General features: G+C 41.1%; 1 protein-coding gene across 5 annotated transcripts in view; it reads right to left on the minus strand.

Annotated features, from left to right (window-relative positions):
- Positions 1–22,281: 22,281 nt before the first annotated feature.
- The window catches only part of LOC125457521 (calnexin-like), a 50,199-nt gene continuing 44,535 nt past the window's right edge, over positions 22,282–27,945 (minus strand). For all 5 annotated transcript variants that reach the window (XM_048541863.2, XM_048541822.2, XM_048541833.2 and 2 more), the window contains exon 15: positions 22,282–23,490. In XM_048541863.2, coding sequence (XP_048397820.1) covers positions 23,410–23,490 — 81 coding nt within the window. In that variant the 3' untranslated portion in view covers positions 22,282–23,409. The remainder of the gene's footprint in view (positions 23,491–27,945) is intronic.

Genomic DNA, 27,945 nt, shown 5'->3' on the forward strand with positions numbered 1-27,945 from the left:
AAGCATTTGGAATGAGGTAGATGTACTGACAGCACAAATCGAGATAAATTAATATGATCTCATAGCCATTATGGAGAGATTAAGTTTCCAGTTTTAATCTTTTAACTTTCAGAGATATTTGACCTTTTGGAGATACAGGAATGACAAAATGTGGTGTGGTAGCATTGTTAATAAGAACTGAAATGAGGAACAGTTGAGAGATGATGAGGGGGGAGTTGTGTTTTAAAAGCAAGGGAAAAAGACAGTGGTGTGAATATTGTGCAACCCCACCCCCTAAAACAGTAGCCACGCCGTGGGAAAGGCTATAAATCAATCAACAATTAGAGCACGTGAATAGAACAGAGCAAATATTTTTGGGTGACTCTAATATTCACGTTGACTGGGCTGGTCAAATCGGAAAGAGGAGTTATGACAATCAATTGAGTGCATTCCCAAAGCTCCCTGAAGCGAACTAGGGAGCAGATGATCTTGGATCTGGTAATGAATAATGAGGCAGATTTAAGAAATTATCTTATAGTAAAAATCCCCTATGAAGTAGTGAATTTAATATTTCGTTTGAGAATGAACTATTTGTGTTGGAAACAAATTACAATGAAATGAAGATAGAATTAACTGAAATGAACTAGACTGATACATTAGCAGGAATGGCAGTAAGCAAGCAAGCAGTGGCAGACATTTAAGGTGGTAATTTATGGCTCAACAAAAATACATCCCAGTAAAGAGGAAAGGGATAAACCAACCATGGTTAGTTAAGGAGGAATATTCAGTTGAAAGAGAAAGCATGTAAAGAGGCCAAAGTCAATGATAACCCCAAAGATTGGGGTAAATTCAGAATCCAGCAAAGGAGGACTAAATGATAACAGAAAATGAATCATAAGGGCAAGCAAACGAAGTATATGAAAATTGAAAATAAGAGCAGATTTAAATATTTAAAGAGAGAGGTCAGGGTGAACATAGGCCACTTAGAAAATGAATCTGGGGAGATGGTTGGGGAACAAGGAAATGGTGAATGTTAAACAGATGTTTTTCATCGGTCTTTGTGGTGGAAGATATTTCAAACATTTCTTAACTGCATTCTTTAATGATGGTACACAATTCCATTAATACTAAAGAACTAGTTTTAGACAAAGTAACAGGGCTAAAGGCAGATACTGTCCCCTGACCCTGATGAGTTGCATGCTCGGATCCTAAAAGGAGTAGCTACAGAGATTGCTACGTTCAGGTGTATGTGCATTGAATGTAATTTTGCAAAAATCCTGGGATTCTGGTGAAGACTGAAAAACTGCTAATGTGACATCCTTATTGGAACAATGGAGAAAGGAAAAAGGTGGGTAACTTTTAGGCCAATTAGCTTAACATCTGTTGTTGAAAAAGTATTCGAATCGATTATTGAGGAAATAATAGTGGAACGTTTGGGAAAATCACAACCTAATTGAGCAGAGCCAGCATTTGCTTCTTGAAAGGGATGTCATATCTGACTCCTTTTTTTGAGTTTTAAGAAAGTCTCAGCCTGAGTAGATTTGAGCAGAACCAGCAGATGTGTTGTATTAGGATTTCCATAACATGTTCAACAAGGTGCCTCACAAAGGTTAAGTCACAAGAGACCACGGGTTGGAGGTAGTACATTGGCAATGAATGGAGGCTTTGTTCATGAACAGAACAATAAGGGAGTTGAGGATAAGGGATTTTTTTTTAGATTAGTGACCAAAAGTGTTCCACAGGAGTTAGTGCTGGGAACACAATAGTTTGCAATATATATTAGCGACTTGGAGGAAAGAAATGAACGTGCTGTACCAGATTTGCAGACAGTGCAAAAATAGATGAAAAAGCACATTTTGAGAGCGATATGAACAGTTTAGAGACATTGACAGGTAAACAGGCAAAAAGTTGACAGTTGAGTATTATTTAAGACAAAGCAAAATTGTTCATTTTGGAAGAAAGAATGAAAGACCAGAATATTATTTAAATAGAGAAAATCTGCAGAAAGCTATGATACAAAGGGACTTGGGGACATTTGTACACAAAACCTACAAGTGCAGGAGGTAATCAGGAGGATTCATGGAATGTTAGCCCTTTAAGGGCTTTGGGGTATAAGAATAACAAAGTCTTGCTGCAACTGTACAAGGCACTGTTGAGACCACATTTGGAGTACGGTGAACAGATTTGGTCCTCTTAATTAACTAAAGATATCATTTCATTGGAAGCAGTTCAGTGATGGTTTGCTAGGATGATCCCTAGTACGGGAGGATTGACTTAAGAGCAAAGGCTTAACGGATTGGGATCTACTCACTAGATTTTAGGAGAACGAGTGGGGAGCTCATTGAAGCATCTCGGATTCTTAAGGGTCTTGACAGGGAGAATGTTTCTGAGAGGATGTTCCTGCTCATGGGAGAGTCTAGGAGCAGAGAGCATAGTCTCAGAATTAGGGGTTATCAGTTTAAGACTGAGACGAGGAATTTATTCTTCAAAAAGGTTGTGAGTCTTTGGAACTTAATGCTACAGAGAATTTTTGTGGGCAGAGTCTTTTGTATCTCATTGAGGCTGAGACGGATTCTTCTTCAGTAGGTGAAGAAAAGGATTATGGGGAAAGGGCAGGAACATGGATATAAGGAATATCAAGTAAGCCATGATCATCTTGAATGGTGGAGCCGACTCAAGATTCGGAGCTGGATGGCCCACTCCTGTTCCTGTTTCTTATGGTCTTAAGTCTTATGGTATGGATTGTCAGTTCTTTGGTTTACAGGCACTTTGGACTTGCCTAACTCAAATGAACTGAGTTTAAGACATTTTCATTCAATTATTACCAGCTGTCTAAAAGCTCACTAACTTGGCAAACCCACACCATGGTTACCCATAGAACGTAGAACATAGAACAGTACAGCACAGAACAGGCCCTTCAGCCCACGATGTTGTGCCGACCATTGATCCTCATGTATGCACCCTCAAATTTCTGTGACCATATGCATGTCCAGCAGTCTCTTAAATGACCCCAATGACCTTGCTTCCACAACTGCTGCTGGCAGCTCATTCCATGCTCTAATAACTCACTGTGTAAAGAACCCACCTCTGACATCCCCTCTATACTTTCCTCCAACCAGCTTAAAACTACGACCCCTTGTGTTAGCCATTTCTGCCCTGGGAAATAGTCCCTGGCTATCAACTCTATCTATGCCTTTCATTATCATGTATACCTCAATTAGGTTCCTTCTCCTCCTCCTTTTCTCCAATGAAAAAAGTACGAGCTCAGTCAGCCTCTCTTCATAAGATAAGCCCTCTAGTCCAGGCAGCATCCTGGTAGACCTCCTCTGAACCCTCTCCAAAGCATCCACATCTTTCCTATGATAGGGCGACCAGAACTGGATGCAGTATTCCAAGTGCGGTCTAACCAAAGTTTTATAGAGCTGCAACAAGATCTCATGACTCTTAAACTCAATCCCCCTGTTAATGAAAGCCAAAACACCAAATGCTTTCTTAACAACCCTGTCTACTTGGGTGGCCATTTTAAGGGATCTATGTATCTGCACACCAAGATCCCTCTGTTCCTCCACACTGCCAAGAATCCTATCCTTAATCCTGTACTCAGCTTTCAAATTTGACCTTCCAAAATGCATCACCTCGCATTTATCCAGGTTGAACTCCATCTGCCACCTCTCAGCCCATCTCTGCATCCTGTCAATGTCCCGCTGCAGCCTACAGCAGCCCTCTACACTGTCAACGACACCTCCAACCTTTGTGTCGTCTGCAAACTTGCTGACCCATCCTTCAATTCCCTCATCCAAGTCATTAATAAAAATTACAAACAGTAGAGGCCCAAGGACAGAGCCCTGTGGAACACCACTCACCACTGACTTCCAGGCGGAATATTTTCCTTCTACTACCACTCGCTGTCTTCTGTTTGCCAGCCAATTCTGTATCCAGACAGCTAAGTTCCCCTGTATCCCATTCCTCCTGACCTTCTGAATGAGCCTACCATGGGGAACCTTATCAAATGCCTTACTGAAGTCCATATACACCACATCCACAGCTCGACCCTCATCAACTTTTCTAGTCAATCCTCAAAGAACTCGATAAGGTTTGTGAGGCATGACCTGCCCCTCACGAAGCCGTGTTGACTGCATTTGATCAAGCCATGCTCTTCCAGATGGTCATAAATCCTGTCCCTCAGAATCCTTTCTAACACCTTGCAGACGACAGACATGAGACTTACTGGTCTGTAATTGCCGGGGATTTCCCTATTTCCTTTCTTGAAGAGAGGAATTACATTTGCCTCTCTCCAGTCCTCAGGTACGACTCCAGTGGAGAGCGAGGATGCAAAGATCCTCGCAAGTGGCGAAGCAATTGCATTTCTCGCTTCCCAAAGCAGCCGAGGACAAATCTGGTCCGGACCTGGCGACTTGTCAATCTTAATGTTTGACAAAATTTTCAGCACATCAGCTTCGTCTATCTCTATCCATTCCAGCATGCACACCTGCTCTTCAAAGGTTTCATTCACTACAAAGTTCGTTTCTTTCGTAAAGACAGAAGCAAAAAACTCATTTCGGGCTTACCCTACCTCCTCAGACTCCACACACAAGTTCCCTATGCTATCCCTGATCGGCCCTACTCTTTCTTTGACCATTTTCTTATTCCTCACATAAGTGTAAAATGCCTTTGTGTTTTCCCTAATTCGTTCTGCCAAGCCTTTCTCGTGCCCCCTCCTGGCTCTCCTCAGGCCATTTTTGAGCTCCTTCCTTGCCTGCGTGTAATCCTCTCTAGCTGAACTTGACCCTAGCTTCCTCCACCTTATGTAAGCTACCTTCTTCCTTTTCACAAGAAGCTCCACTGCTCTCGTCATCCAAGGTTCCTTCATCTTACCCCTCCTTGCATGTCTCAGAGGGACATATTTACTCATCACTCGCAACAACTGTTCCTTAAACAGTCTCCACATGTCTATAGTGCCCTTGCCATGGAACAATTGCTCCCAGTCCATGCTTCCTAACTCATGTCTAATCGCGTCATAGTTTCCTCTTCCCCAATTAAATATCCTCCCATTTTTCCCAATCCTCTCCTTCTCCATAGCTATGTAGAATGTGAGGCAGTTATGGTCACTATCACCAAAATGCTCTCCCACCACAAGATCTGATACCTGCCCCGGCTCGTTTCCGAGCACCAAGTCTAGAATGGCCTCTCCCCTCGTCGGCCTGTCAACGCCCAGAACTGAGAGATTAAATATTTTGGCATAAATTTATGCCTTGGATGCAAATGGGGAAACGGTCCAAAATTTGCTTGAAATGGTACTGCTTATCCAATGATAGTTCATAGCTTCTGCCCAAGTTTATTTGAATTGTATTGAATGTAAAATTCCTCATGGATTAACGTTTGTGTAGATGGTTATGATCGATTAGTGACTGGCAGCAAAGTCAATGAGGTCTTGAGTATCAGGGAAAGGGCCATAACACACACTGTTCCATCTGAGTCAAAATGAGGACACTTCACAAAAACTGTCGTGTGGCCTGACTTATTGGATTGTGTTTTTAATATGTTGTTTTTCAGAACAGTACTGAGCAATTTTTAAATCTGAGCATTGTGTAGATTTGATTTGGCAAATATATTGATCTAACTGATTAACATAAATGTATTAATATAAGTCATGCAATTTGATTTTTAACAAATTGCATTCATTTAGCTCATATGCATTGTGCAAATTGATCTATTTCTGCTTCTGCTTTTGGCTATCCAGTAACTTTTTAATCACTCCTGAGTAATGTTCAGCAGTCTGAAAGTGTTGTCTAATTTTCCTGCGGAAGACTGAGAAAAGTGAGTCCGAAGCCAGTTAGCTTGCTTATTTTTTCTGATTATAGTATGTTTTATTGCATCATATATGCAGAGTTAATCATTGGGGACTGATTATTAGGTCCTTATTATTAATATGACAACTACTGATATGGATGGGGCAACAAGTGGAGGAAGGTGGAAGAATTTTAACATGTTGTGTTTCTGTAAAACTGAGTAATTTTCCTAGTTCCATCTTTTGACAGTTCACACCATTCAGAAAATCTTTTCAAGGCTGAACACACCACTCTCCTCCTACCCCTCCACTAAAATCCATACCAACACCCTTGTCTGCAACAATCATGAGTGTGATTATGACTAGAAACTCAGAATAGTTTCCTCTTTATCCTGAGGTCAAGCAGTTCAAAAGCAATAAATTATTGGTGTCCTGACTGAGCTCATCCAACAGCATAATAATTAAATTTTTTTCAAAGAATTGTTACAGATTTCAACTAATTATATTTAAATGATGTATCATGGACTGATATTCATAATTAACCTACCATTCATCAAGGTCAAATCCAAATTCTTTTAAAAATTGCAAGTGCTTGAACTGTGATCAGTATTAGGTTAAACATTTATCAGGAGTCGAACAGCTGGCGTGTAAACAAGTTTAATAAACTGTCAACGGCCATTTGGCCATCACTATGCAAATAAAAAGCTTCCTCAAATCATTCACCCCAGTAGGTAGCTGGGGGTGCGGCTTGGGGTGGGATAGGGTTAGCCGCACCCCCAGCTACCTACTAACCTCATCCCACCTCCTTGACCTGTCCGTCTTCCCTGGACTGACCTATCCCCTCCCTACCTCCCCACCTACACTCTCTCCACCTATCTTCTTTACTCTCCATCTTCGGTCCGCCTCCCCCTCTCTCCCTATTTATTCCAGTTCCCTCTCCCCATCCCCCTCTCTGATGAAGGGTCTAGGCCCGAAACGTCAGCTTTTGTGCTCCTGAGATGCTGCCTGACCTGCTGTGTTCATCTAGCCTCACATTTTATTAGCCTTACATCAGTGGTAGGTATGTTGGTGGCGGGCATTCTGAGGGATAGGATTTACTCACATTTGAAAAAACAAGGACTGTGATTAGAGCTAGTCAGCGTGGCCTTTGGCATAGGAAATCGTGCCTCACTAATTCGATTGTCGCCTCTTCAAAAAAAAACTCAAAGAAGATTGAAGGCAGCGGAGCAGTGGATGTTGTCTATATAGAATTAAGCAATGTGTTTGAGAAGGTTCAGCATGGTAGGCTGGTTAGCAAGGTTAGATCACAAGGAATCCAGGAGGAGCTAGCCAATTGGATACAAAATTGGCTTGAAGGTAGGAGGCAGAGGATGGTGGCGGAGGGTTGCTTTTCAGACTGGACGCCTGTGACCAATTGTGTGCCACGAGGATCAGTGCTGGGTCCACTGCTTTTTGTTATTTATATAAATGATTTAGATGTGAATGTAGGAGATATGGTCAGTAAGTTTGCAGATGACACCAAGATTGGCAGTGTAGTGGACAGTTATGAGTACTATGAGATGTTGATCTGATGGGCCAATGGACTGAGGAATGGCAGGTGGAGTTTAATTTAGATAAATGTGAGCTGATGGATTTTGGTAAGGTAAGTCAGGACAGGACTTAAACAGTTAATAATTGTGCCATGGGGAGTGTTGCTAAACAAAGATCTAGGAGTGCAAGTGCATTGTTCCTTGAATGTGGAATTGTAGGTTGACAGGGTGTTGAAGGTGGCGTTTGGCATGCTTACCTTTATTAGTCAGTGCATGAGTAAAGGTGTCAGAATGTCATGTTGTGGTCGTACAGGACATTGGTGAGGCCACTTTTGGAATACTGCATATAAATCCTTCTTTGGAAAGATATTGTTAAACTTGAGATGTTGCAGAAAAGATTTACAAGGATGTTGCTGGGGCTGGAGAAATTGAGTGAGAGAGAAAGGCTGAATAGACTGAGGCTATTTTCCCTGGAGGGTCAGAGACAGAGAAGTGACCTTATAGAGGTTTATAAAATCATGAGGGCCATTGATAGGGTGATTAGCCAAGGTTAGCTAAGGTCTTTTTCTTAGTGGGGGTCAGGTCCAAAACTAGACAACACAGGTTTAAGGTGAGAGGGTAAGATTTATAAAGGGCCTGACGCATAATACTTTCATGCAGAGGATGGTGCATGTACGAAATGAGCTGCCAGAGGAAGTGGTAAAGACTAGTACAATTACAACATTTAAAAAGCAGCTGGAAGGGTACGTGCATATTAAGGGTTTACGAGGATATGGGCCAAATGATGGCAAACAGGACTAGACCAGATTGAGATGTCTGGACGTCATGCATGAGTTGGACCAAAGGGTCTGTTAACATGCTGTATGACTCTACTTGATAATAGCGCAGTGTATATCTACATCCAGGTTCGGGCTGATAATTGGTGAGTAATATTGTGTCCATCTCTTTGAAAAGAAATCTAATTGTATTGCTATATTGCTGTTTTCTGATCTCATCAACATACTATCAACATGAATTACAAGAAACTAGACCAACCGGATAATCACAGTGATCACAAAAACAGAGACTGATTTATTTCATTCATCCTTGAAGCTTCAACAGTCATTTTAAACTCAAGTAAGTTGTTATTCAATACGATCCACTTGTCTGAATGGATTCTTCTGCAACTTTAATTGAAACTTGACCCTGTTGGGCAAAGCAAGCAGCTTGAATGGCAATCCATCCATCATCTGAAACAAATCACTTTCTCCATCACATAAATGCAGTGCACTCTTTTGGTGTGACTTGACAAACCATCAGACCACTCCAGTACAGGTCACAATGATCTGTATTTCACAGATGGCATTGAAGGGGTTAAATGGTTTCAGTTAGTGTCTTCCTTGAATGTCAGAGTAGTCTGCATTCTAAATTAAATTCTAAATCAGCAAACTGACATTAGCAGTCCAGGGAAGACGGACAGGTCAAGGAGGTGGGATGAGGTTAGTAGGTAGCTGGGGGTGCGGCTAACCCTATCCCACCCCAAGCCGCACCCCCAGCTACCTACTAACCTCATCCCACCTCCTTGACCTGTCCGTCTTCCCTGGACTGACCTATCCCCTCCCTACCTCCCCACCTACACTCTCTCCACCTATCTTCTTTACTCTCCATCTTCGGTCCGCCTCCCCCTCTCTCCCTATTTATTCCAGTTCCCTCTCCCCATCCCCCTCTCTGATGAAGGGTCTAGGCCCGAAACGTCAGCTTTTGTGCTCCTGAGATGCTGCTTGACCTGCTGTGTTCATCCAGCCTCACATTTTATTATCTTGGAATTCTCCAGCATCTGCAGTTCCCATTATCACTGATGTAAGGCTGACTGCTTTATAATTCCCTGGCTTTTCCTTAATAGCTTCTCTTAAAAATTAACAGCACGTTAGCCTCTAGTCTTCCAGCACCTCAACTGTGGCTATTGATGATACAAATATCTCAGCAAGGGGCTCAGCAATCTCTTCCCTAGCTTTCCACAGACTTCTGGGAAACACCTGATAAGATTTATCTACTTTTGTGTTTTAAGACTTCCAGCATGTCCTCTTCTGTAATACGAACTCTTTTAAAGACACCAATATTTATTTCCTCATTCCCTAGCTTCCAAGACCTTTACAGTAAATACTGATGCAAAATATTTATTCCACCCATCCCCTCCTATTTTTTTCCCTGCTACGTCTTTGTCCTTACGTACTTGTAGAATCTCCTTTTGGATTCTCCTTGACTCTATTTGCCAAAGTAATCTCATGTCCCCCTTTTTGCCTCCCTGATTTCCCTCTTAAGCACAACCCAACTGCCCTTATACTCTAAGGATTCACTCAATCCCAGCTTTTTCTTGACCAGAGCCTCAATTTCTCTAGTCATCCAGCATTCCCTATACCTACCAGCCTTGTCCTTCACAATAACAAGAATATACTATCTCTGAAATCTCATGATCTCATTCCTAAAGGCCTTCCACTTCCTAAGCATCCCTTTACCTGTGAAATGCCTTCGCAATCTAATTTTGAAAGTTTCAATTTAATAATGTTAAAATTGCCCTTACTCCAATTTAGAATTTTAACTTCTTGATCCATAACTTTTTAAGGCTAATAGAATTTTATCACTTGCCCCGAAGTGCTCTCTCACTGACAACTCAGTCAATTACCTGCAATATTTCGCAATAGAAGGTCAAATATTGCTCCTTCTCTAGTAGGTCCATCCACGTATTCAATAAGAAAGTTTTCTTGCACACACTTAACAAATTCCTCTCCATCCAAGCCCTTAACACTATGACATTCCCAGTCTAGGTTTGGAAAATTAGAATACCCAATGATGACAATTTACCTGCAGATGTACAATCTTCTTACATATTTGCTTCTCAATTTCCCACTGACGTTTGGAGCACCTATAATACAATCCCAAGGGTGATCAGTCTTTTCTTCTATTTAAGTTCCACACACATAACTTCACAGGACAATCACATAGAAATGTCCTCCTTTAAGTACAGCTGTAATGTTATCCCTAATCAAAAGTGTCACTCTCCCTCCTCTCTTGCCCCCACCTTCCTATAGCATCCATAGCCTGGAACGTCAAGCTGCCAGGCCTGCCCCTCCCTGAGCCACATTTCTGTGAAAGTTATGATATCCCAGTATCATGTTCCCAGCCATGCTATAAGTTTATCTGCCTTACCTGTCAGGCCTCTTGCATTGATAAATTATTTTGCATTTACTTCAGACTTGCTCCCTTCTCTGCCCAGTTTGTCTGCCGTAACTATTAGATTTGCTCCCCTTATGTAATTGCCAGCTTCAGCCTTTTCTCTTTTCTCACTATCACTTTGGTTCCCACCCCACCCTACCAGTCTAAAACCTCCCAAATAGTGCTAATAAATTTCCCCACAAGGATATTGGCCCCATCCAAATCAGGTGCAACCCATCCCTCTTAAACAGGTCAGTTCTACCCCTGAAGAGATCTCAAAGAGTTTCTTTTCCCATCTGGACCAGCTCCTCAGCCGTGCCTACACCTGCTGTATCCACTTGTTCCTCCTCTCACCAGCCCGTGGCACCAGTAGCAGTCCAGATATCACTATCCTTGAGGACCTATTTTTTAATCTCCTCAATTTCCTATATTTTCTCTGCAGAACCTCATCCCTTTCCCTACCTATGTCGTTGGCACTAAGGTACACAACAACTTCCTGCTGGTCACTCTCCTCTTTAAGAACATTCTGTATCCACTCTGAGAATCCTTGACCCTGGCACAACGAAGGCAACATACCATCCTAATGACTCATTGATAGCTGCAGAAACCTCTTTGCCCCCTAGACTACAGAGTCCTCCTATAACAATCAACTGCTTGGAATCTGACATATCCCTCCTTCCAGTACAGCCAGTCATGGTACTAGAAACCTGGCTGTCAGTCCTATCTCTCCCCCCACCACGACAGTATTGAAAATGGCATACCTATTTTGAGATGTGGATAGCCATAGGTGACTTCTGTACCACCTGGTTACCTCTCCTACCATTTCTAACAGTCAAGCATCTACCTGACTGTAGTGTCTCTACGTTCTTGAAACTGCCATCTGTCACATCTCTTTCCTCTTGTTAACTTCTCATTGCTGCTACCTGCCATTCCAACTGATCTATCCAGTCCAGTACGGTTTGCAACAAACACACTTCCTGCAGACATAATCTCCAGGAACATTTAAATTCTCCCTGATCTCCCACATCTGACAAGAAGAGCACATCACCCTACTAGAAGCCATTCTGCCCCTGTAACAATCTACAGATCTGGAAATTATCTAAAAGAAAACACAGCGCACTTTGCTCAAAAACACAAAATTAGCAAGGTCTTGGAGCTAAAACACTGCTCTGGGATAACTGAATACCAATCCTTAAAATTAATAGCCAATCAAGAGACAGGTCACAGCATAAGCATAAGGAAAATAATGCCCTCACCTTACTCACTTTTGTAGATTTACAAAAAAAAATTAGAAGTTTTAAAAATCAAATGCATAGCTGTTCAGGCTCAAAAACTAAATGTTGTTCTTGTTTGTAGTTTCAGGCAGTGATTTTTTATGAATTGTGGATAGAATTGGATGCATCCAACTTATGATGGAAGAAAGATAATTGAAACAGCTGTAGATGGTTGGCCTTTGGAAAATGCCTTGTGTTCTCGTGGAACTGTTATAGTGTCAGTAGCATTGAACCAGGGAGCCTGAGGAAGGGTCATCGGACCCTTAACGTTAACTCTGTTTTCTCCTCCACAGACACTGCCAGATTCGCTGAGCTTTTCCAGCAGCTTTGTTTTTGAGCCTGGTTCATATCCAGAGGTGTGAGATAATATCTCTGAACAGGTTGATAAGAAAACAATGTACCTTGAAGAAGGGGCTCTGGTGGTGCAGTGTTAAGTGTCCCTGCTCCCAGGCCAAGAGTCCTAGGTTCAAGTCCATCCTAAAGTGTGTCATAACCTCTTTAGACAGGTTGATTTGGAAAATATCTACCTTGCATGCTCCTGTAGTCATGCCCAGGCCTGAGATGATCAGCCTCCAGCAATCATCTGACCAATAGCAGCTGTATATATATGGATAATTTGCATGATTTTTCATAATTTAGATGAAGCTTTTTTTTCCTCTTTTCATTCCTGCTCTCTTTCCATATCTCCATTTATTAAGCAAGCACTGAACATAAACTTGTTAGGCTCTGTTGCCCAGTTTTTCTTCAAACAAGTGTGGAAAAGCAAACAAAACCTCTTTTTTGTTCAAGTGCTAGATGAGAAGTTGAAAATAGAACAGTAGACAACTCAGACATAAAGTCTGTACTGGGAAAAGGACATGCATATTATGGCAGATGATTATAGATTAAGTGTCTCAGGAAGTGAGAGTGATATGAAATGTTGAGTGTTGATGAACGAAATTGGAAGTGTGGAAATTAAGCTGTAATTCTCAGAATGAGTCTGAGCTGGAGAAAGCCATTACACATTGCTCAGTAATTTGAAAGCAAGTCTTAGTAAATATATAATGAAACGTAAGAGTGTAGACATGCACAATGATGGTGAGCAGACTAAAAGACTCAATGAAAGGACATTCAATAAAAGAGCAGCACTTCAAGCAATTTGGGTGGGATCTGATCCACATTTACCTTTTCTTTCAAGGTGGATGAGGTGATAATTTAAGTCGTCATTGGATGAGCATGTGGACGTACATGGAATAGTGTAGGTTAGATGGGTTCGGATTGGTATGACAGGTCGGCACAACATCGAGGGCTGAAGGGCCTGTACTGTGCTGTAATGTTCTATGTTCTATAATTGATTGATTTTGTGTAAACTGTTTTATATTCCACAGATTAAACATATACAGCAATGGATATATCTCACAGCTGTGGAACTCCCACTTTGGGATATTTTATTTCAACAGAATATTCTCTTCATATCCTCTCTCTCATATCATTATGCAGAATCTCTAATCCTGCAGTCTTGTGTCTTTTTGATCTGCTCACAATTCAGCTGGTATATTACCTGTTAGAGGAGGGATCTGGCTCCTCCCTGGGGGAATTGAGGGATCTGAAGGCTACCTCCAGGTGCCCCTGGGATTTTTTGTGGCTGAGTTGGGGGTGGAAGGGAGATTGTGGTGGTGATGTCTTCTGCTTAGGTAAGCTGTGCCCATCCCTCGGTATTCTTTTCCCTAACCCCTTGCACCAGGATCTGCCAGCCTGTCCCTAGCAAGACTCTCACCTTCACCTCAGTTCCACGATCCCCTCTGTACAATGCCTGTCACTCGGAGATGAGAAAAAGAGTTGCCTGTCAGCTGGCAGCTCTCAGTGGCAGGACCTAGTCTCTGAAAGGGATGGAAGATCCAGCTCAAACCAATTAATGATCCAATGGCAATTAAATGACTGCAGGGCAAATTGGCCAACTGTGGGCAGGCTCACCTCCAACTCTGAAGCTGGGGTGCAGGTTCTTGCAGTTATTGTTAAAGAGCAACCATATCAGCTTGAAGATATTTCCGCTAGAGTCCTTTCACTGTATGTCTTCTGTTGATTTGTAGATGTCTTATTGAGAGTAGAATACAACAATGTAAATTAGCAATGTGTGAGTGCTTACTGGATCTTAAACTATCTTTGTCGTTTCTGAGATATTGCTTTTGATAGAGCTCTGTTTGAAACCTAATAGACACGTCATGTCTGATGTCCTCTGAAATCTTGCTTTAAAGGGTTTAAATTCAATGATCTTTTAAAATGATTACCTTCTGGACCTTCATTTCAATATAAAACAGTGACCAAATGAACACCGAAACCTGTTGCGCTAATCCATTATACATGCTGATAACTGTGACAGTGGTAAGTTTTTAACACATACAGGCAGCTTCATGCATTGCTTACATTGAAAGTATTATTTAAATTTTTTAACATGTTAAAACAACATATTAAACTGTCACATTTTGTCCCTTTTTATACACCAATTATGTAATTTATACCCTTCATAGATCATATCTAGCTTTATTAGAAGTGCTAACACTGTCTATTGAAACTAACACTTCTGTACTAAGACTGTACTGGAGAGTGCAATTACACAGCACTGTAACCCATCAGGTATATTAGCTGTTTAGCACATAAAATGATGATGCGACAATTTCAAACATCTTTGAACATGTAGCTATATATAGAAAATATCTGTAGCATGGTTAGTGAACGCTAATGTGTTTATGCTCTTAAATAAATCAAGACTGATATTTTGTAGGAGTAATTTTATGCTGGATCTGAGAGTATTGACATTTGTGAACACCATAAGAGAATATCTATAATTTTGTTGCAGTCAATCCTTGATACCAAGAAATGGCAGAAGTAAGGAAACATTTCATTTTTCCTGTCTAACACATCTTTGTTGATTTTACACCCTTAAGTACAATACTTTAAATTAATAAATTATGCTGGGTCTTTCCTAAAGAGTACAATTCACAAAAAAGTTGTGATTTTCCCTGTTGCATTGCAGTTGAATAAGAGCAATAAAAACCCCCAATCAAATAACTTACTGATTTGATTAAAATCGGTGTCTTTTGAACTGGAAGGTAATTTCACAGTAGGGATTTAAATGATGATGTAGAGAACTTCGACTGCAGGCAGAAAGTCTGGGGATTCAGGATCCAGGTCAGAATTTTTAGAAAATAGATTTTCAGAACCAAAACCTTTTCCTAAGGCCACTTGGATGGATGACTGGACCGTGGGCAATATCTTATTGGCATAAGCTGTATATGGGACTGCTGTCCAGTTGAAGAGTGGGGCCTAACTCTGAGCTGCTGGCACAAGCAGAGGCTGGTAGGGGTGTTCCATTGCTGAGGCAGCAGAAAGAAGACAGTGTCTTCCCCACTTCAGACATCTTCAAAGGCCAGACAAACTTCACGGTGCTGAGGCCTGGCAGGCTCCAGTGATTGGGAGCATACACCTTTATTGCCGCTGGAGGGGATTAGAGGGGAAAACCAAATGTGGGTAGCTTTTAAGGAAAGTACCCTTTCCACCCCTGCAGGGGAATGTGTGCAGGAGGCCCTGGGGTTTATCTGCCAGGTCTCCTGACAGTGGGGTGGAAAAGGCTACTAATTAGGGTCTGCTTTAACTATCTAGATTCCTCCCTTCCACCACTGAGAATTTCTCTGCTATTTTGCCACCTCTTCCAACCCAAGTCAAGAGGGCTGGTAAAATCCAGGCCTATGTTTCTGCCACAATAAACACTGTGTCGGCCAAGATTAGGCATTACTGACTACATCAGGAGCTGTCAGACCTACTGCAACTCGAGTCCTATTCCCAATTGCTGCTCCTTACCCTCCACAATAGCAAAGTTTCCTATGCCAACAACTATTTTCCAGCTCCGCAGACAATCAGGCAGCCTGCTGCATGGCTACTAGAAGTGGATGATGTGACAGCTCAAGGGGCTTGGTGTTCATTCTTGCTGTAAGAAGATGGATGACACTGAGTAATAGCTGTTATAGAGTAAGGAACATTGTGGGTTTGAAACCCACTCTTTTTGTTTTCATGGTCTGAATTATATCAACCAAAGTCTAGGAATAGGTGATTTATCAACTCTCAAATGCATGAGGATGAGGAATAAAAACAAGATGCAAATTTTAATATGGAATATTTACCCATTATAACCAGTTCAATAACTGTGTCTGTAGTCACATGTTGATGTCTTAAATGAGTATGTTCCTCTGCCTCTTTTGGTAAGGTTGGAATAATTATCTTCCTTTCCTCACGACGTCACAAATATTTGACCATGTTAATTTATTTTGAATTATGGAACATGTGGCAGAACATGCAGAGGGTTTCCACAAGCATCATGGAAATCATTGACAGTTCAATTTGTTCTTTTTACACGCTGATAATGAAAAATGATTGTTGGCCACAGCATTAGAATATATCCTGCTGTTTAACTAACACCAAAGTGTCTCTCTACCGTGTGTGAAGATGAAATTTTTCATAACACTTTAAACATGGTAAAGTGGCCTGAGGCGGTTTATGGGACGGTTACTTCATAAGAAAATATGACAATTAATCACATGCATTTGAACAAGGCAGATTTTAAGGAAAACTGCAGAGGAGGAAAAGGAGAGTGTCTTGGGAGTGAATTAATCAAGACTTGACCCAAAAGTTGCCAAGAGCTAGACTTCAGAGTAGTATTCAGAAAATTAATGCCTTTGGAGGGATGAGTATTTTGGGTGGTGGGGGTAAGAAAAAAAGAGGGATATTTTCAAGATCTGGAAGTACGGCTGAGTAAACTGACAGTGGTGGTGGGTGGTGGGGGCGTGGTGGTAAACTGTTTCATCCACAGGGTTTTTAAGAAAAAGCACTAAATTTCTCATTAGGCATTTCGGGGTAGGAGTCCACCCTGCAAGGTTGGGCAGTTATGCAATGTTCACTATTGAAAAAGTGGTCAATGTTAAAAATGCGGCAGATTGAGAAGGATGCAAAGTGAAATTTACCATTGTAACATGTCATATAGTGCAGTTACACATGCTCACTATTGAGAAAGTGGTCGGTGTCAAAGATTGCAGCAGGTTGAGAGGGATGCAAAGTGACAATTTATCATTGTACCATGTCATAGCGCAAGTTTAATGGGGAGAATTTCTGTTGATTCCATGGCACTGAAACCTGAACAGAAGAGTTTAAAACTTGGTGATGAAGATCTGGGGGACATCAACTGTAAAGGAGGGACTTAAAGGAAAGGGAGAATGGAATCAGCACTCAAATACTGGAATAGGAGCTGAAAAACATGACCTGTAAATACAAGAGTGCTACCAGTCCATCAAGGTAGGTAGCGCCCAGCATATAAAGAACTGTTGGAGGAGAATGTGCCCAATCATTCCAGAGTTTGATAAATCGTTAAACTCCTCCAGGTGAGAAGAATTCATACAACAACCTTCCATTACATTGTAGATCTCAACTCATCCAAGAAATTTCATAATTGGTGTGCCAACTGTTGTGATATTTTGCAAATACATCTAATTTTTATATTCAGTCGTGTCAATCAGTTCCTGCTGTGTACAAATGTTTTTATTACCTAGTTAACTAATTCTGTATTTTTCTATTTTAATAATCTTGAAAACCTTAATTACATTAGTGCACGCAATTGTGCAATATTTCCAATTTGTTGCCCTCTTGCATTACAAGTTGTAACATAATTTCAGTTAGGTATTTTTCTGAAATGAACTATGATAGAAGATTTAATTATGAATCTCCCTCACAGCATTCAGTTGTCATTCTAGAATTCTCCTCCTAAATCCATTCATCTTGTTCAAGGTTGACTTCTAACTAGGGACTGAATGTTCTTGTTTTCAGGCTGTTATTAGGGAGTTTCATGGCTCCTGTCCCATTATTTTTCTTGATTTTTCTCACCCTACCTTCCACTGCTCCCCTCAATAAATATGCAGCTGAGCGCTATGATGTCCATTTCGTGCAATCACATGGCAGCAGAGGTAGAAGTGTCCATTATTGCCAGGACCTTATGGCTTCAGTAGTTTGAATGCCATATATAGACCCCTACAACGCATCACTTCAGAACTGCCCTTCATGCTGTGTTGGTCCACTTATCACAGGACAGGGCTTCCCAAAGTGGGGGTTAGGAGCCCAAGTGGGATCGAGTGAAACTTTGGGATGCAAACTTAGAGGCTGGAAGGGCCACAACAACAGCTAGATACTTGTTGTCCAGCTCTCTGTTCTCACCCAAATGTTGTGAACTTTTTCAAATCTCAAGATGCGGTTGAGTAGTGATTGGGACGGTCGTTACAAAGGCCATTCTCTTTCCTGTGGATTGGCAATAGGAGGCCATGCCACCAAACCCAGTCAGCCTAGACCCAGATAATGGGCATAGGCACTGCTATTTCTTGAACAAAACAAAAAAAACCTAGAAGTGCTCTCAGGTCAGTGATCTTCTGCACTCTGCAAGGTTGAGTATTACCATCTTCTCTCTGCTACTTCACACTCAGTAACTCTGCCACTGCACTGTAACAGCACTAAGCTTAATGGACTATGACTCTCCTTATTACAGGCAATACAGCCAGTCAACAGCTCTCACCTATCTCTTCCTCCTAAACTAACCCTGTAGGAAGTAGGAGTAGGGAGCACAAACTCCCCACCTGCTCTCCCATCCACTTTCCACAAACTGCATCCCTCCTTTGTCTCAAGGCAAAAACATCTTACAATCAGACACCAACACAGTTAGCAGAATGGCTGACATGCAGCTCATTCCTGATGAGAATATCCTTCAGCTAGCTGGAGGGAATTCAGTCTTCTCACTTGAGTATGCTGAGTCCTTTAGGTCTAGCAAATTCAGTAAACTTTATTGTTCTGATGCTGTACTTCTCTCCCATTAACCACAACTGTTAACTTTTTCTTAAACTGCTCAAGCTTCTATTCCCATTACACAGTAACCTTTCTTGACTTACACAGGCACCAGTGGCAGACTTGACATCTGTCCCAAAGAGGGCAGCTTCTCCTCCACCTGAGGAAAATGCCACAGATCCCTGAGAGGGAACACTGGCAAGGTTTTCTCATGAAGCCTCTGGCAGCTCACCTCGGTTGGTTTGCTTTCTGGACTAGATGTGAGAGCAGAATGTGGTAAGAACATCAGAGGCACATCTTCATTGTTGATCAAGGAAGACATGGCCTAGGTTGCTGGCACTCAGACAAACACCTGCTCAGACTCAGGCAGAGATCATTCCATGCTGTTGTCCAGTAATAAGTTCATCCAAATGCACAAGCGGTCACAGAAACAGCTGGCAAGTTTGTCAGAGACAATCCAATTCCACTCTGCTTCAGATCTCCAGTCTTGTAGAGACTGCAGCTGAGGAGGGGAAGTTGGCATTGGGGGAAGCTCAGGTACAAAGAGGTGGATAAAGTTAACTTCCTTGATTCCATTTGAATGTTATGGCTGGATGACAGCTACCTTTTCCCCAACAGTTATATGAATGTACAATAGTTTCATTCTTGAATAGGGGAACATCAGGCAATATTAAGCATTCAAGCAGTTTGGAGAGGAAGATTTTATTCACATGAATGGGAAAGGCAAGCCAACCAAAAAGAGCCATTTATTTTGTCGGTAAGTCGAGGCTGCTTGCATTTGCAGCAACAGAGATGTAGAAAACTGAATGATGTCTTCACCCAATTTAGACATCTTCATTATAGATATCATCAAAGTCTGTCTCTTATAGCACACAATTGTGATGTTCCTCCTGGTTAATGTCCTCACTTGTTTACACAAGTGTGCTGTCACTCTGCTAGTTTCTCAGCATTCAGAAATCCAACTAAGAGTAGACAGGCTGCACTGGTGACAGGTCAGTGATGACAGCCCTGCTCACCTTTTGTCTTCAACTGTGTTAGTTTGCCAACAACTGTAGATAATGTCAGAGAAGCTGGCATGTTTGGGTCTGCAGACTCTTGTGGTGCACTGGCAGTGTCCCTACCTTTAGACTAGGAGGTTCAAGATTCAATATCCACCTTCCCAGTCATGTGTCGTATCAAGTCTAAACTTTTTCTTCTTTTCTCATTTTTATTTTGAAGTTTTCCAGTTTGTTTTTTCTAGTTTCTGGAGAGAGCTTGGTAGTGGAGGCAGCAGCAGCAGCAGCGATAGCATTGCAGCTTTCAGTTCTGGAGCATGGCAATGGCTGGGGGCCCTGGAGCAAGGGGCCATTGCAAGGACTAGCTTTCAATTCTAGATTTTTTATTAATAGTACTTAAACACCACCAGTAAGAAGTTAAAATCTTACGTAAACAAAAAGCCTGAATGACCTGTAAGGACAACATACTAATGAAAATAAAAGGCAGACAATTTAAAAACTGTATCTTTCATAACGTGATTAAACTTCTCCTATAAATTACCAACCTGTCCCATAGCATAGAAAAACATTTTAGTTTGCTGTAATAAATGTGGACTCATACAAATCAACTGGTTGACAGTTTCAGGGGGAATTAAAAAGCAGCAAGTTCAGGTTTACTTGAATTAACTCTGCCACTTCCGCCACCTACAATCCTACCCCAAAACCAAAGAGGTATTTCCCTCCCCGCCTCTATCTGCCTTTTGTAGGTACCACTTTTTTCAGGACTCCCTTGTCCACTCCACACTAACCCACAACCCCCAGCACCTTTCCCTGCAACCGCAGAAGTGCTAATCTGTCTCTACACCTCCCCCCTCACCTCCATTCAAGGCACAAAATAAACCTTCTACATCTGACAAGGGTTCACCTGCACATCTGTCAACTTGGTCTACTGCATCTGCTGCTCCTGATGTGGCCTCCTCTACATTGGTCAGACCAAGTTCTGTATGCGACAAATGACAACACCTTCCAGTCGTGAACCATTTTAACTCCTGCTCTCATACCCTGGGTGACATGTCCATCCTGGCCCCTTTCCCAGTGTCACAATGACACCACCTGCAAACTGGAGGAGCAGCACCTCATCTTCCAGCTCAGGAGCCCACAGCACCATGGCCTAAACATGGATTTCACCAGTTTTAAAATCGCTCCACTCCCGGCCTCATCCCATGTCCAGCCCTCCCTCTCATCCCCACCTCCTTGACCTGACACAAGCTGTCCATCTTCTCTCCTATTTGCACCCCCCACCTCACTGACTAACCCCTACCACTCCCTACCTGCATTCACCTATCACCATCCCATCCACGTTCCTCAACACCACCGCTCCTCTTTCTATTTATTTCTGACCTCCCTTTCCCATTACCATTATTGAAGAAGGGTCCCTACCTGAAATGTTAACTTTCCTGTCCCTCTGATGCTGCCTGGCCTGCTGTGTTCCTCCAGCTCCACACGGTTATCTCTTAAATTAAAACATGCAGTTAATTCAAGTAAACCTGAACTTGCTGCTTTTTAATTCCCCCTGAAACTGTCAACCAGTTGACTAGTATGAGTCCACATTTATTGCAGCAAACTAAAATGTTTTTCCATGCTATGGGACAGGTTGGTAATTTATAGGAGAAGTTTCATCACATTGTGAAAGATGCAATTTTTAAATTGTTTGCCTTTTTATTTCTTTCATTAGTATGTTGTCCTGACTGATCATTCAGGCTTTTTATTTTCATAAGATTTTAGCTTCTTACTGGTAGTGTTTAAATGCTATTAATAAAAAAAATCTAGAATTGAAAGCTAGTGCTTGTAATGGCACCTTGAAACTATCACCGGTTGTAAAAGCTGATCTGGACATATAATGTCTAATGGGAAGGAATTTTGCCAAACTCACCTGGTCTGGACTACATGCAACTCCAGACCCACAAGTACTCAAGCAATTCTTCGTCTTAAAGGACACAAACACTTGGTTTTGCTTACAGAAGAGACAGAAAGAGAAAAAAAAAGATATTAACAATAAATTGCAGTGTGTCAAATGGCTGTCTCATCCATTTTGTGGCCTCGCTGATGATGATTATCACCTTGACAAGAAGTGTGCAACAGCAAACAGAGAGCAAGATAATTGGTAAATAAGTTAATGCAGAAATTATTAAGTGCACCAGAAACAAGCAACAGAGAAAACCCAATAAAAGAAAATGGAACATATGTTTGTTAAACTGCTGGAAAAAATGCCCATTTTCTTCCAAAGGTGTCAAATCAATAAGTCAACTCTACCACACAATGCAATATCTGAAGAGTTTCAAGAGAATCATCTTGTAATGAAAAACACTTGTAGCTTCACTGCTGTTGCATCAGATAACTTTATGTCCCTGGAAGGAAAATTTGTTTCACCATCTTTAAAATTAACCTTCAACTTACCTGGTTTACATGAATGACACGCAATTTTTAGGTAGTTATTTACTGGTCAGATGTATAAGGAAACTTTATAACAAGGTACTAAGCAATGGATACAGAATGAAAACAATAAAAATAAAGGATTAGAAATGCATATAAAATATTGAGAATTGTATTCAAGATGAATTTCTGCCTCAGCTCCTTATTATGCAATGCCATTCCATACAGGTGAGCAATTAGTATGTAGCCAACACAAAAACTTCCATTATATTAAATATTTATTTCAAAGAGCAATTGTACATTTTGCGAACATCAGTGTAAACAAGGATTATGCGAACCCAGAGTAACATTAAAACTATAAAACACCAGAAAATTCAGTACACTTCACACCATTCATCTCCTGAACTGCGGCCAATTGATTCATAAAATCATTCACCTCTGCATTCATAATAATGAAAATGAGACAGAAGATGACTTAGGAATGCCACTGCACTGTATTACAATTTATCATGAAACACACGCACACACAAAAAACATCCCATCAGAGATGAGAAAAATTCTCCCAGTTAATTTGACAATATGGAGTGCAGATCATGAGATGTTTTAAGTTGGTGGTAAACCTAAAATGCAATACAGCTATTTGTACTACACTTGGAGAGGGCAAAAAAAAGTACACAACTCCTGTGTGTACCTGAACAATATGTACAAAGAAATTCAGTGCATCTTTCTGTTTTGCTACAATACAATCCAATAAGAGACCTATTTAGGGAAGAAAACACTGGCACCAACGCAAAAAAACCTGGGAGTTGTGCTAAAAGCTACATCATTTCAATTAATTTATATATATATACACATTGGAATTATCTTTAGTATTGTGTTTTATCACACTGATTTACCCCTCCTCCCTCATACTGGGCAGAAACTTGAACAAAATATCAAATTCAGTGTCATATAACATGCCAATGCTTCTTCCCTTTCAATGCAAATGTCACCATAGAACTGCAATCAGTTTTCAATCTTCTAATGTTTGTACTTTTACCCTGGTTAACAGTTGTTTCACAGAAGGTTACCAAACACTTGCGACAACTTTCCTTGCAATAGTAGAATATGCCTTCACAACTGGTCATTTGGTATTAGGATGCATTTTGATACGCCTAATGTTAAAAATCAACAACACCCTCAGAGTGATTTATTTTTCTTGCCAGGAAGACTAAGAGGCTTGTAAATGAAGCAGAGAGGAACAGTATAGATTAGATAGGTACTTGGAACAGAGGTTGATTTACCACCTCAGCCAAAAGCTGAGTAATCTGCATGCTGTCAGAAAGTACAGAGGGTGGTATGCCCACCTGGAAAGTGAGAATGCCTCCATTCAATAACTATTAAGACATTTACTCCTTTCTCACTTTTTTCTTACGAGTCAGTTTTGTGGGACAGTCACCTGAGCCAGCACCTTCATCAGCTTCTTTCATCTGAAAAGTAAAAGCAAAACCTATTATACAAGGAACAAGTCTTTCTCTTATCATTGAGATGCTGTAATTTGGTATTTTGCATCTCCTCCAGGTTTAACATACAGAAGCATTGGAAGCAGAATCAGTAAAATGCCCCCAAGTTTTTTTTAAAAATAGCACCATGTTCACTTTGCTTTCTCTACATTCTCCAAGAATGTATCCAAGCTCTTACATCTAAAATTATGTAGGAACAGGAATAGGTGAGGTTCCATCTTATTTCACTTAAAGAACAAAGAATAAAGAAAATTACAGCACAGGAACAGGCCCTTCGACCCTCCAAGCCTGCGCCGATCAAGATCCTCTGTCTAACTGTTTTCTAAGGGTCTGTGTCCATTTGCTCCCTGCCCATCCATGTACCTGTCCAACTATATCTTAAGACGCTAACGTGTCTGCATCTACCACCTCCGCTGGCAATGTGTTCCAGGCACCCACCACTCCCTGTGTAAAGAACTTTCCACGCATATCTCCCTTAAACTTTCCTCCTCTCACTTTGAACTCATGACCCCTAGTAATTGAGTCCCCCACTCTGGGAAAAAGCTTTTTGCTATCCATCCTGTCTATACCCCTCACTCAGGTCCCCCCTCAATCTCTGTCTTTCTAATGAAAATAATCCTAATCTACGCAACCTCTCTTCATAGCTAGCACCCTCCATACCAGGCAACATTCTGGTGAACCTCCTCTGCACCCTCTCCAAAGCATCCACATCCTTTTGGTAATGTGGCGACCAGAACTGTACACAGTACTCCAAATGTGCCGAACCAAAGTCCTATACAACTGCAACATGACCTGCCAACTCTTGTACTCAATACCCGTCCGATGAAGGAAAGCATGCCATATGCCTTCTTGACCACCCTATTGACCTGCGTTGTCACCTTCAGGGAACAATGGACCTGAACACCCAGATCTCTCTGTTCATCAATTTTCCCTAGGATTTTTCCATTTGCTGTATAGTTCGCCCTTGAATTTGATCTTCCAAAATGCATCACCTTGCATTTGCCCGGATTGAACTCTATCTGCCATTTATCTGCTCAACTCTCCAGTCTATCTATATTCTGCTGTAATCTCTGACAGTCCCCTTCACTATCTGTTACTCCATCAATCTTAGTGTCATCTGAAAACTTGCTGATCAGACCACCTACACCTTCCTCCAAATCATTTACATATATCACAAACAACAGTGGTCCCAGCACAGATCCCTGTGGAACACCACTGGTCACAGGTCTCCAGTTTGAGAAACTCCCTTCTACTACTACTCTGTCTCCTGTTGCCTAGCCAGATTTTTATCCATCTAGCTAGCACACCCTGGACCCCATGTGACATCACTTTCTCCATCAGCCTGCCATGGGAACCTTATCAAACGCCTTACTGAAGTCCATGTATATGACATCTACAGCCTTTCCCTCATCAATCAACTTTGTCATGTCCTCAAAGAATTCTATTAAGTTGGTAAGACATGACCTTGCCTGCACAAAACCATGTTGCCTATCACTGATAAGCCCATTTTCTTCCAAATGGGAATAGATCCTATCCCTCAGTATCTTCTCCAGTAGCTTCCCTACCACTGACATCAGGCTCACCGGTCAATAATCACCTGGATTATCCTTGCTGCCCTTCTTAAACAAGGGCACAACATTAGCAAGTCTCCAGTCCTCTGGGACCTCACCCGTGTCTAACTTAATTGTTAGTTTTAACTGGTACGCAAGAAAGCTACCTACAACAGACTTTTCTTTCTTCATTAGTCTTCAAGTCACACGTAAGCACAGCAACAGTATTGGTATTTGTTAGCATATATTGGCTAATATAGTTTGTGAACAAAGTTAGGATGTGTTGTTACAATTGTTTTGTTCTTAAAATTTTCCACAGCCACCTCATCCAAGGTTATCTCACATTTCACACTTCTAATCCCAATTTAAACACACCTTCACAAGATAATTTCACCTCTACCTCAAGGTCAAAGTATGCCTTCAGCAATGCCAATAGGTCAGCAAACTCCTTCTGCTAATTACATTAGCCAATGCGATCAGCTTACATCTTCATATGGCATAACTCCAGTTTTCAAAACCAAGAATATATCAAAGTATTTCACATATAGTAGATTCTCCAGCATCTGCAGTTCCTGAGATAACAAGGTGTTGAGCTGGATGAACACAGCAGGCCAAGCAGCATCATAGAAGGAGAGATGACGTTTCGGGCCTAGACCCTTTTTTCTGAAAAAAGAACAAAGGGTCTGAAGAAGAGTCTAGGCCTGAAACATCAGCTCTCCTGCTCCTACAACGCTGCTTGGCCTGCTGTGTTCATCCAGCTCTACACCTTGTTATCTCATATCAAAGAATGTCTAGTTTCAAATTTATTTTATTAAAAATAATTGATTTTTAAAAAGATGGAACAAATAGTACTCTAATGTAACCTATACAGAATCAAAGGCCAATCAATTGGAGAAGCAGCAAGACCAAAAACAAAAGGCCATCATAATCAGAATTTACAGTCACCTATTTAAATCTTAAAATATTATTTGGACATTTCAGGTAAGTAAACCTGAATATTTCCAGCATCAAGGTTAATTCCTATATTTGGCAATACTGGAACTATTCTTCACACACCAAAATCCCATGAGCTCATTCTTAACCTATCTCCAACAGAATATTAACTATTACTTGCAATGTGTATTAAACATCTAAATACAAAATATTTTTTCAACATACAGGGCCATGAGTAATGGAAACATTAAAACCTGTATTTTACAAATAAGAAACGCATCTGATTTACCTACAAGATATGCATCTTACATTCAACTCACTTCTATAATGGAATCATGGAATTAAGCCAACTTTTTTGCAATGTTTGATTGGCCGAATGACCTTACTTCCACTCCTATGTCTTATGGTCTAATGCTACACTGACTTACATAGAGGAGGTTTTGTTACAGTAGAACAACAGTAAGTGTTTAGCTTTCTGAACTAGTTTTGCCATCCTATAAAATCAAGTCTGACCCACCTCAACTTTATTTACTTCCACTCAAATTCTACAACAAATGGGTCTGAATAAAAGGTATCTTGTGAAGCAGATGGCAAGAGAAAAAGCTGAAAATCTGATTCCCTTTAAATGTAGACATATTTTCTTTACACCAAACTTAACTCTCTAGGAAGGTAGCAGATCAAATCTGTGTCATTGTCTGAACCTTCTGAAATCCAATGTTCAAAACAAAGTGTGCCAGTTTTGAACAAAATGATTTCCAAAGAGGTCAACCACTTGAGATTTAAAAGTTTTGATTGCTTTTCGTGAATTGGAGTTTTTTTCCACTATTAATGTGTATGATTGAGAGCTGTATTAGATTGTTAGAAGTTATTTTTCCTCATCTCCATGTGGCTCCTGAGGTCTGCTCATGATGGATACTAGGTTAGTGACTATGGAGGTGGCATGGCTGATAAGAAGGACTAGGTGAGGCTGGGCGAGGACTCCAACAACTTCTAAAAACCAGCTTGTCCAACAAGCACAAGAATTGGATGATTTGGCACATTGTGTTCCTTGCAAGAACGATAAGCACATCTTTCTTTCTCGCCACCCCACCACAAATATTGATCTTTTGAAAAGATCATCTGAAAGACAAGAATGCTTTGTATGATTTTGGGATAATGGTATAGCCGTGCAGAGTAACTGTTAAATCTAAATTAATTAACATGAGAGAATGCATGTCTGAGATGAATTCTTCAAAGTATTTTTGCCACATACAGCTACTTGACAAAAGTAGCTAGTGTGGCCCAAAGAGTAAGAAAATATATTTTAAAGATAAGGCACTAATACAATGGATAGAAAAATGGACTTTTAAAACAACTTGGTACCGTTGAGAGGGGATACAAGTACAAAGCTAAAATAATAAATGTTTCGGGACAATGGAAAGCTTTGACGCAAAATACTTAAATATCCACTAGATGGTATAGGTAAGGGAAGAGCTGGTCAATCTTTTAAATCCATGCATAATTTTTTGCTGCAATTGAATGGTTCCTCTTTGTCGAGTGGTGGTACAAAGTTCTCAAAAGGATGCCAGTATAGTTCTAATGCAGTGTCAATAAAGTGCGGAGCTGCAGGAACACAGCAGGTCAGGCAGCAAAGGGATGGGAAAGTCAATGTTTCAGGTCTGACCCAAAACATCGACATTGCTACTCCTCTGATGCTGCCTGACCTGCTGTGTTCCTCCAGCTCCACATTGTATTGACACTGTCTTCCAGCATCTACAGTTCTTGCAATCTCCTAGTTCCAATGCAGAATAAGGGGAAATAGCAGGGGAAATTCAACAACTTGACAAGAGGAAAAAGTAAAGTGAAAATGGAAAAATAAGGAGACCTGGGGACAGTTCTGTCTCAACTGGAAGCCAACCTTCTGCTCCCAACTCAATTAGATGACAATACACTACTTTGT

Source organism: Stegostoma tigrinum, chromosome 1 (assembly GCF_030684315.1).
Source record: "Stegostoma tigrinum isolate sSteTig4 chromosome 1, sSteTig4.hap1, whole genome shotgun sequence".
Lineage (NCBI taxonomy): Eukaryota > Metazoa > Chordata > Chondrichthyes > Orectolobiformes > Stegostomatidae > Stegostoma > Stegostoma tigrinum.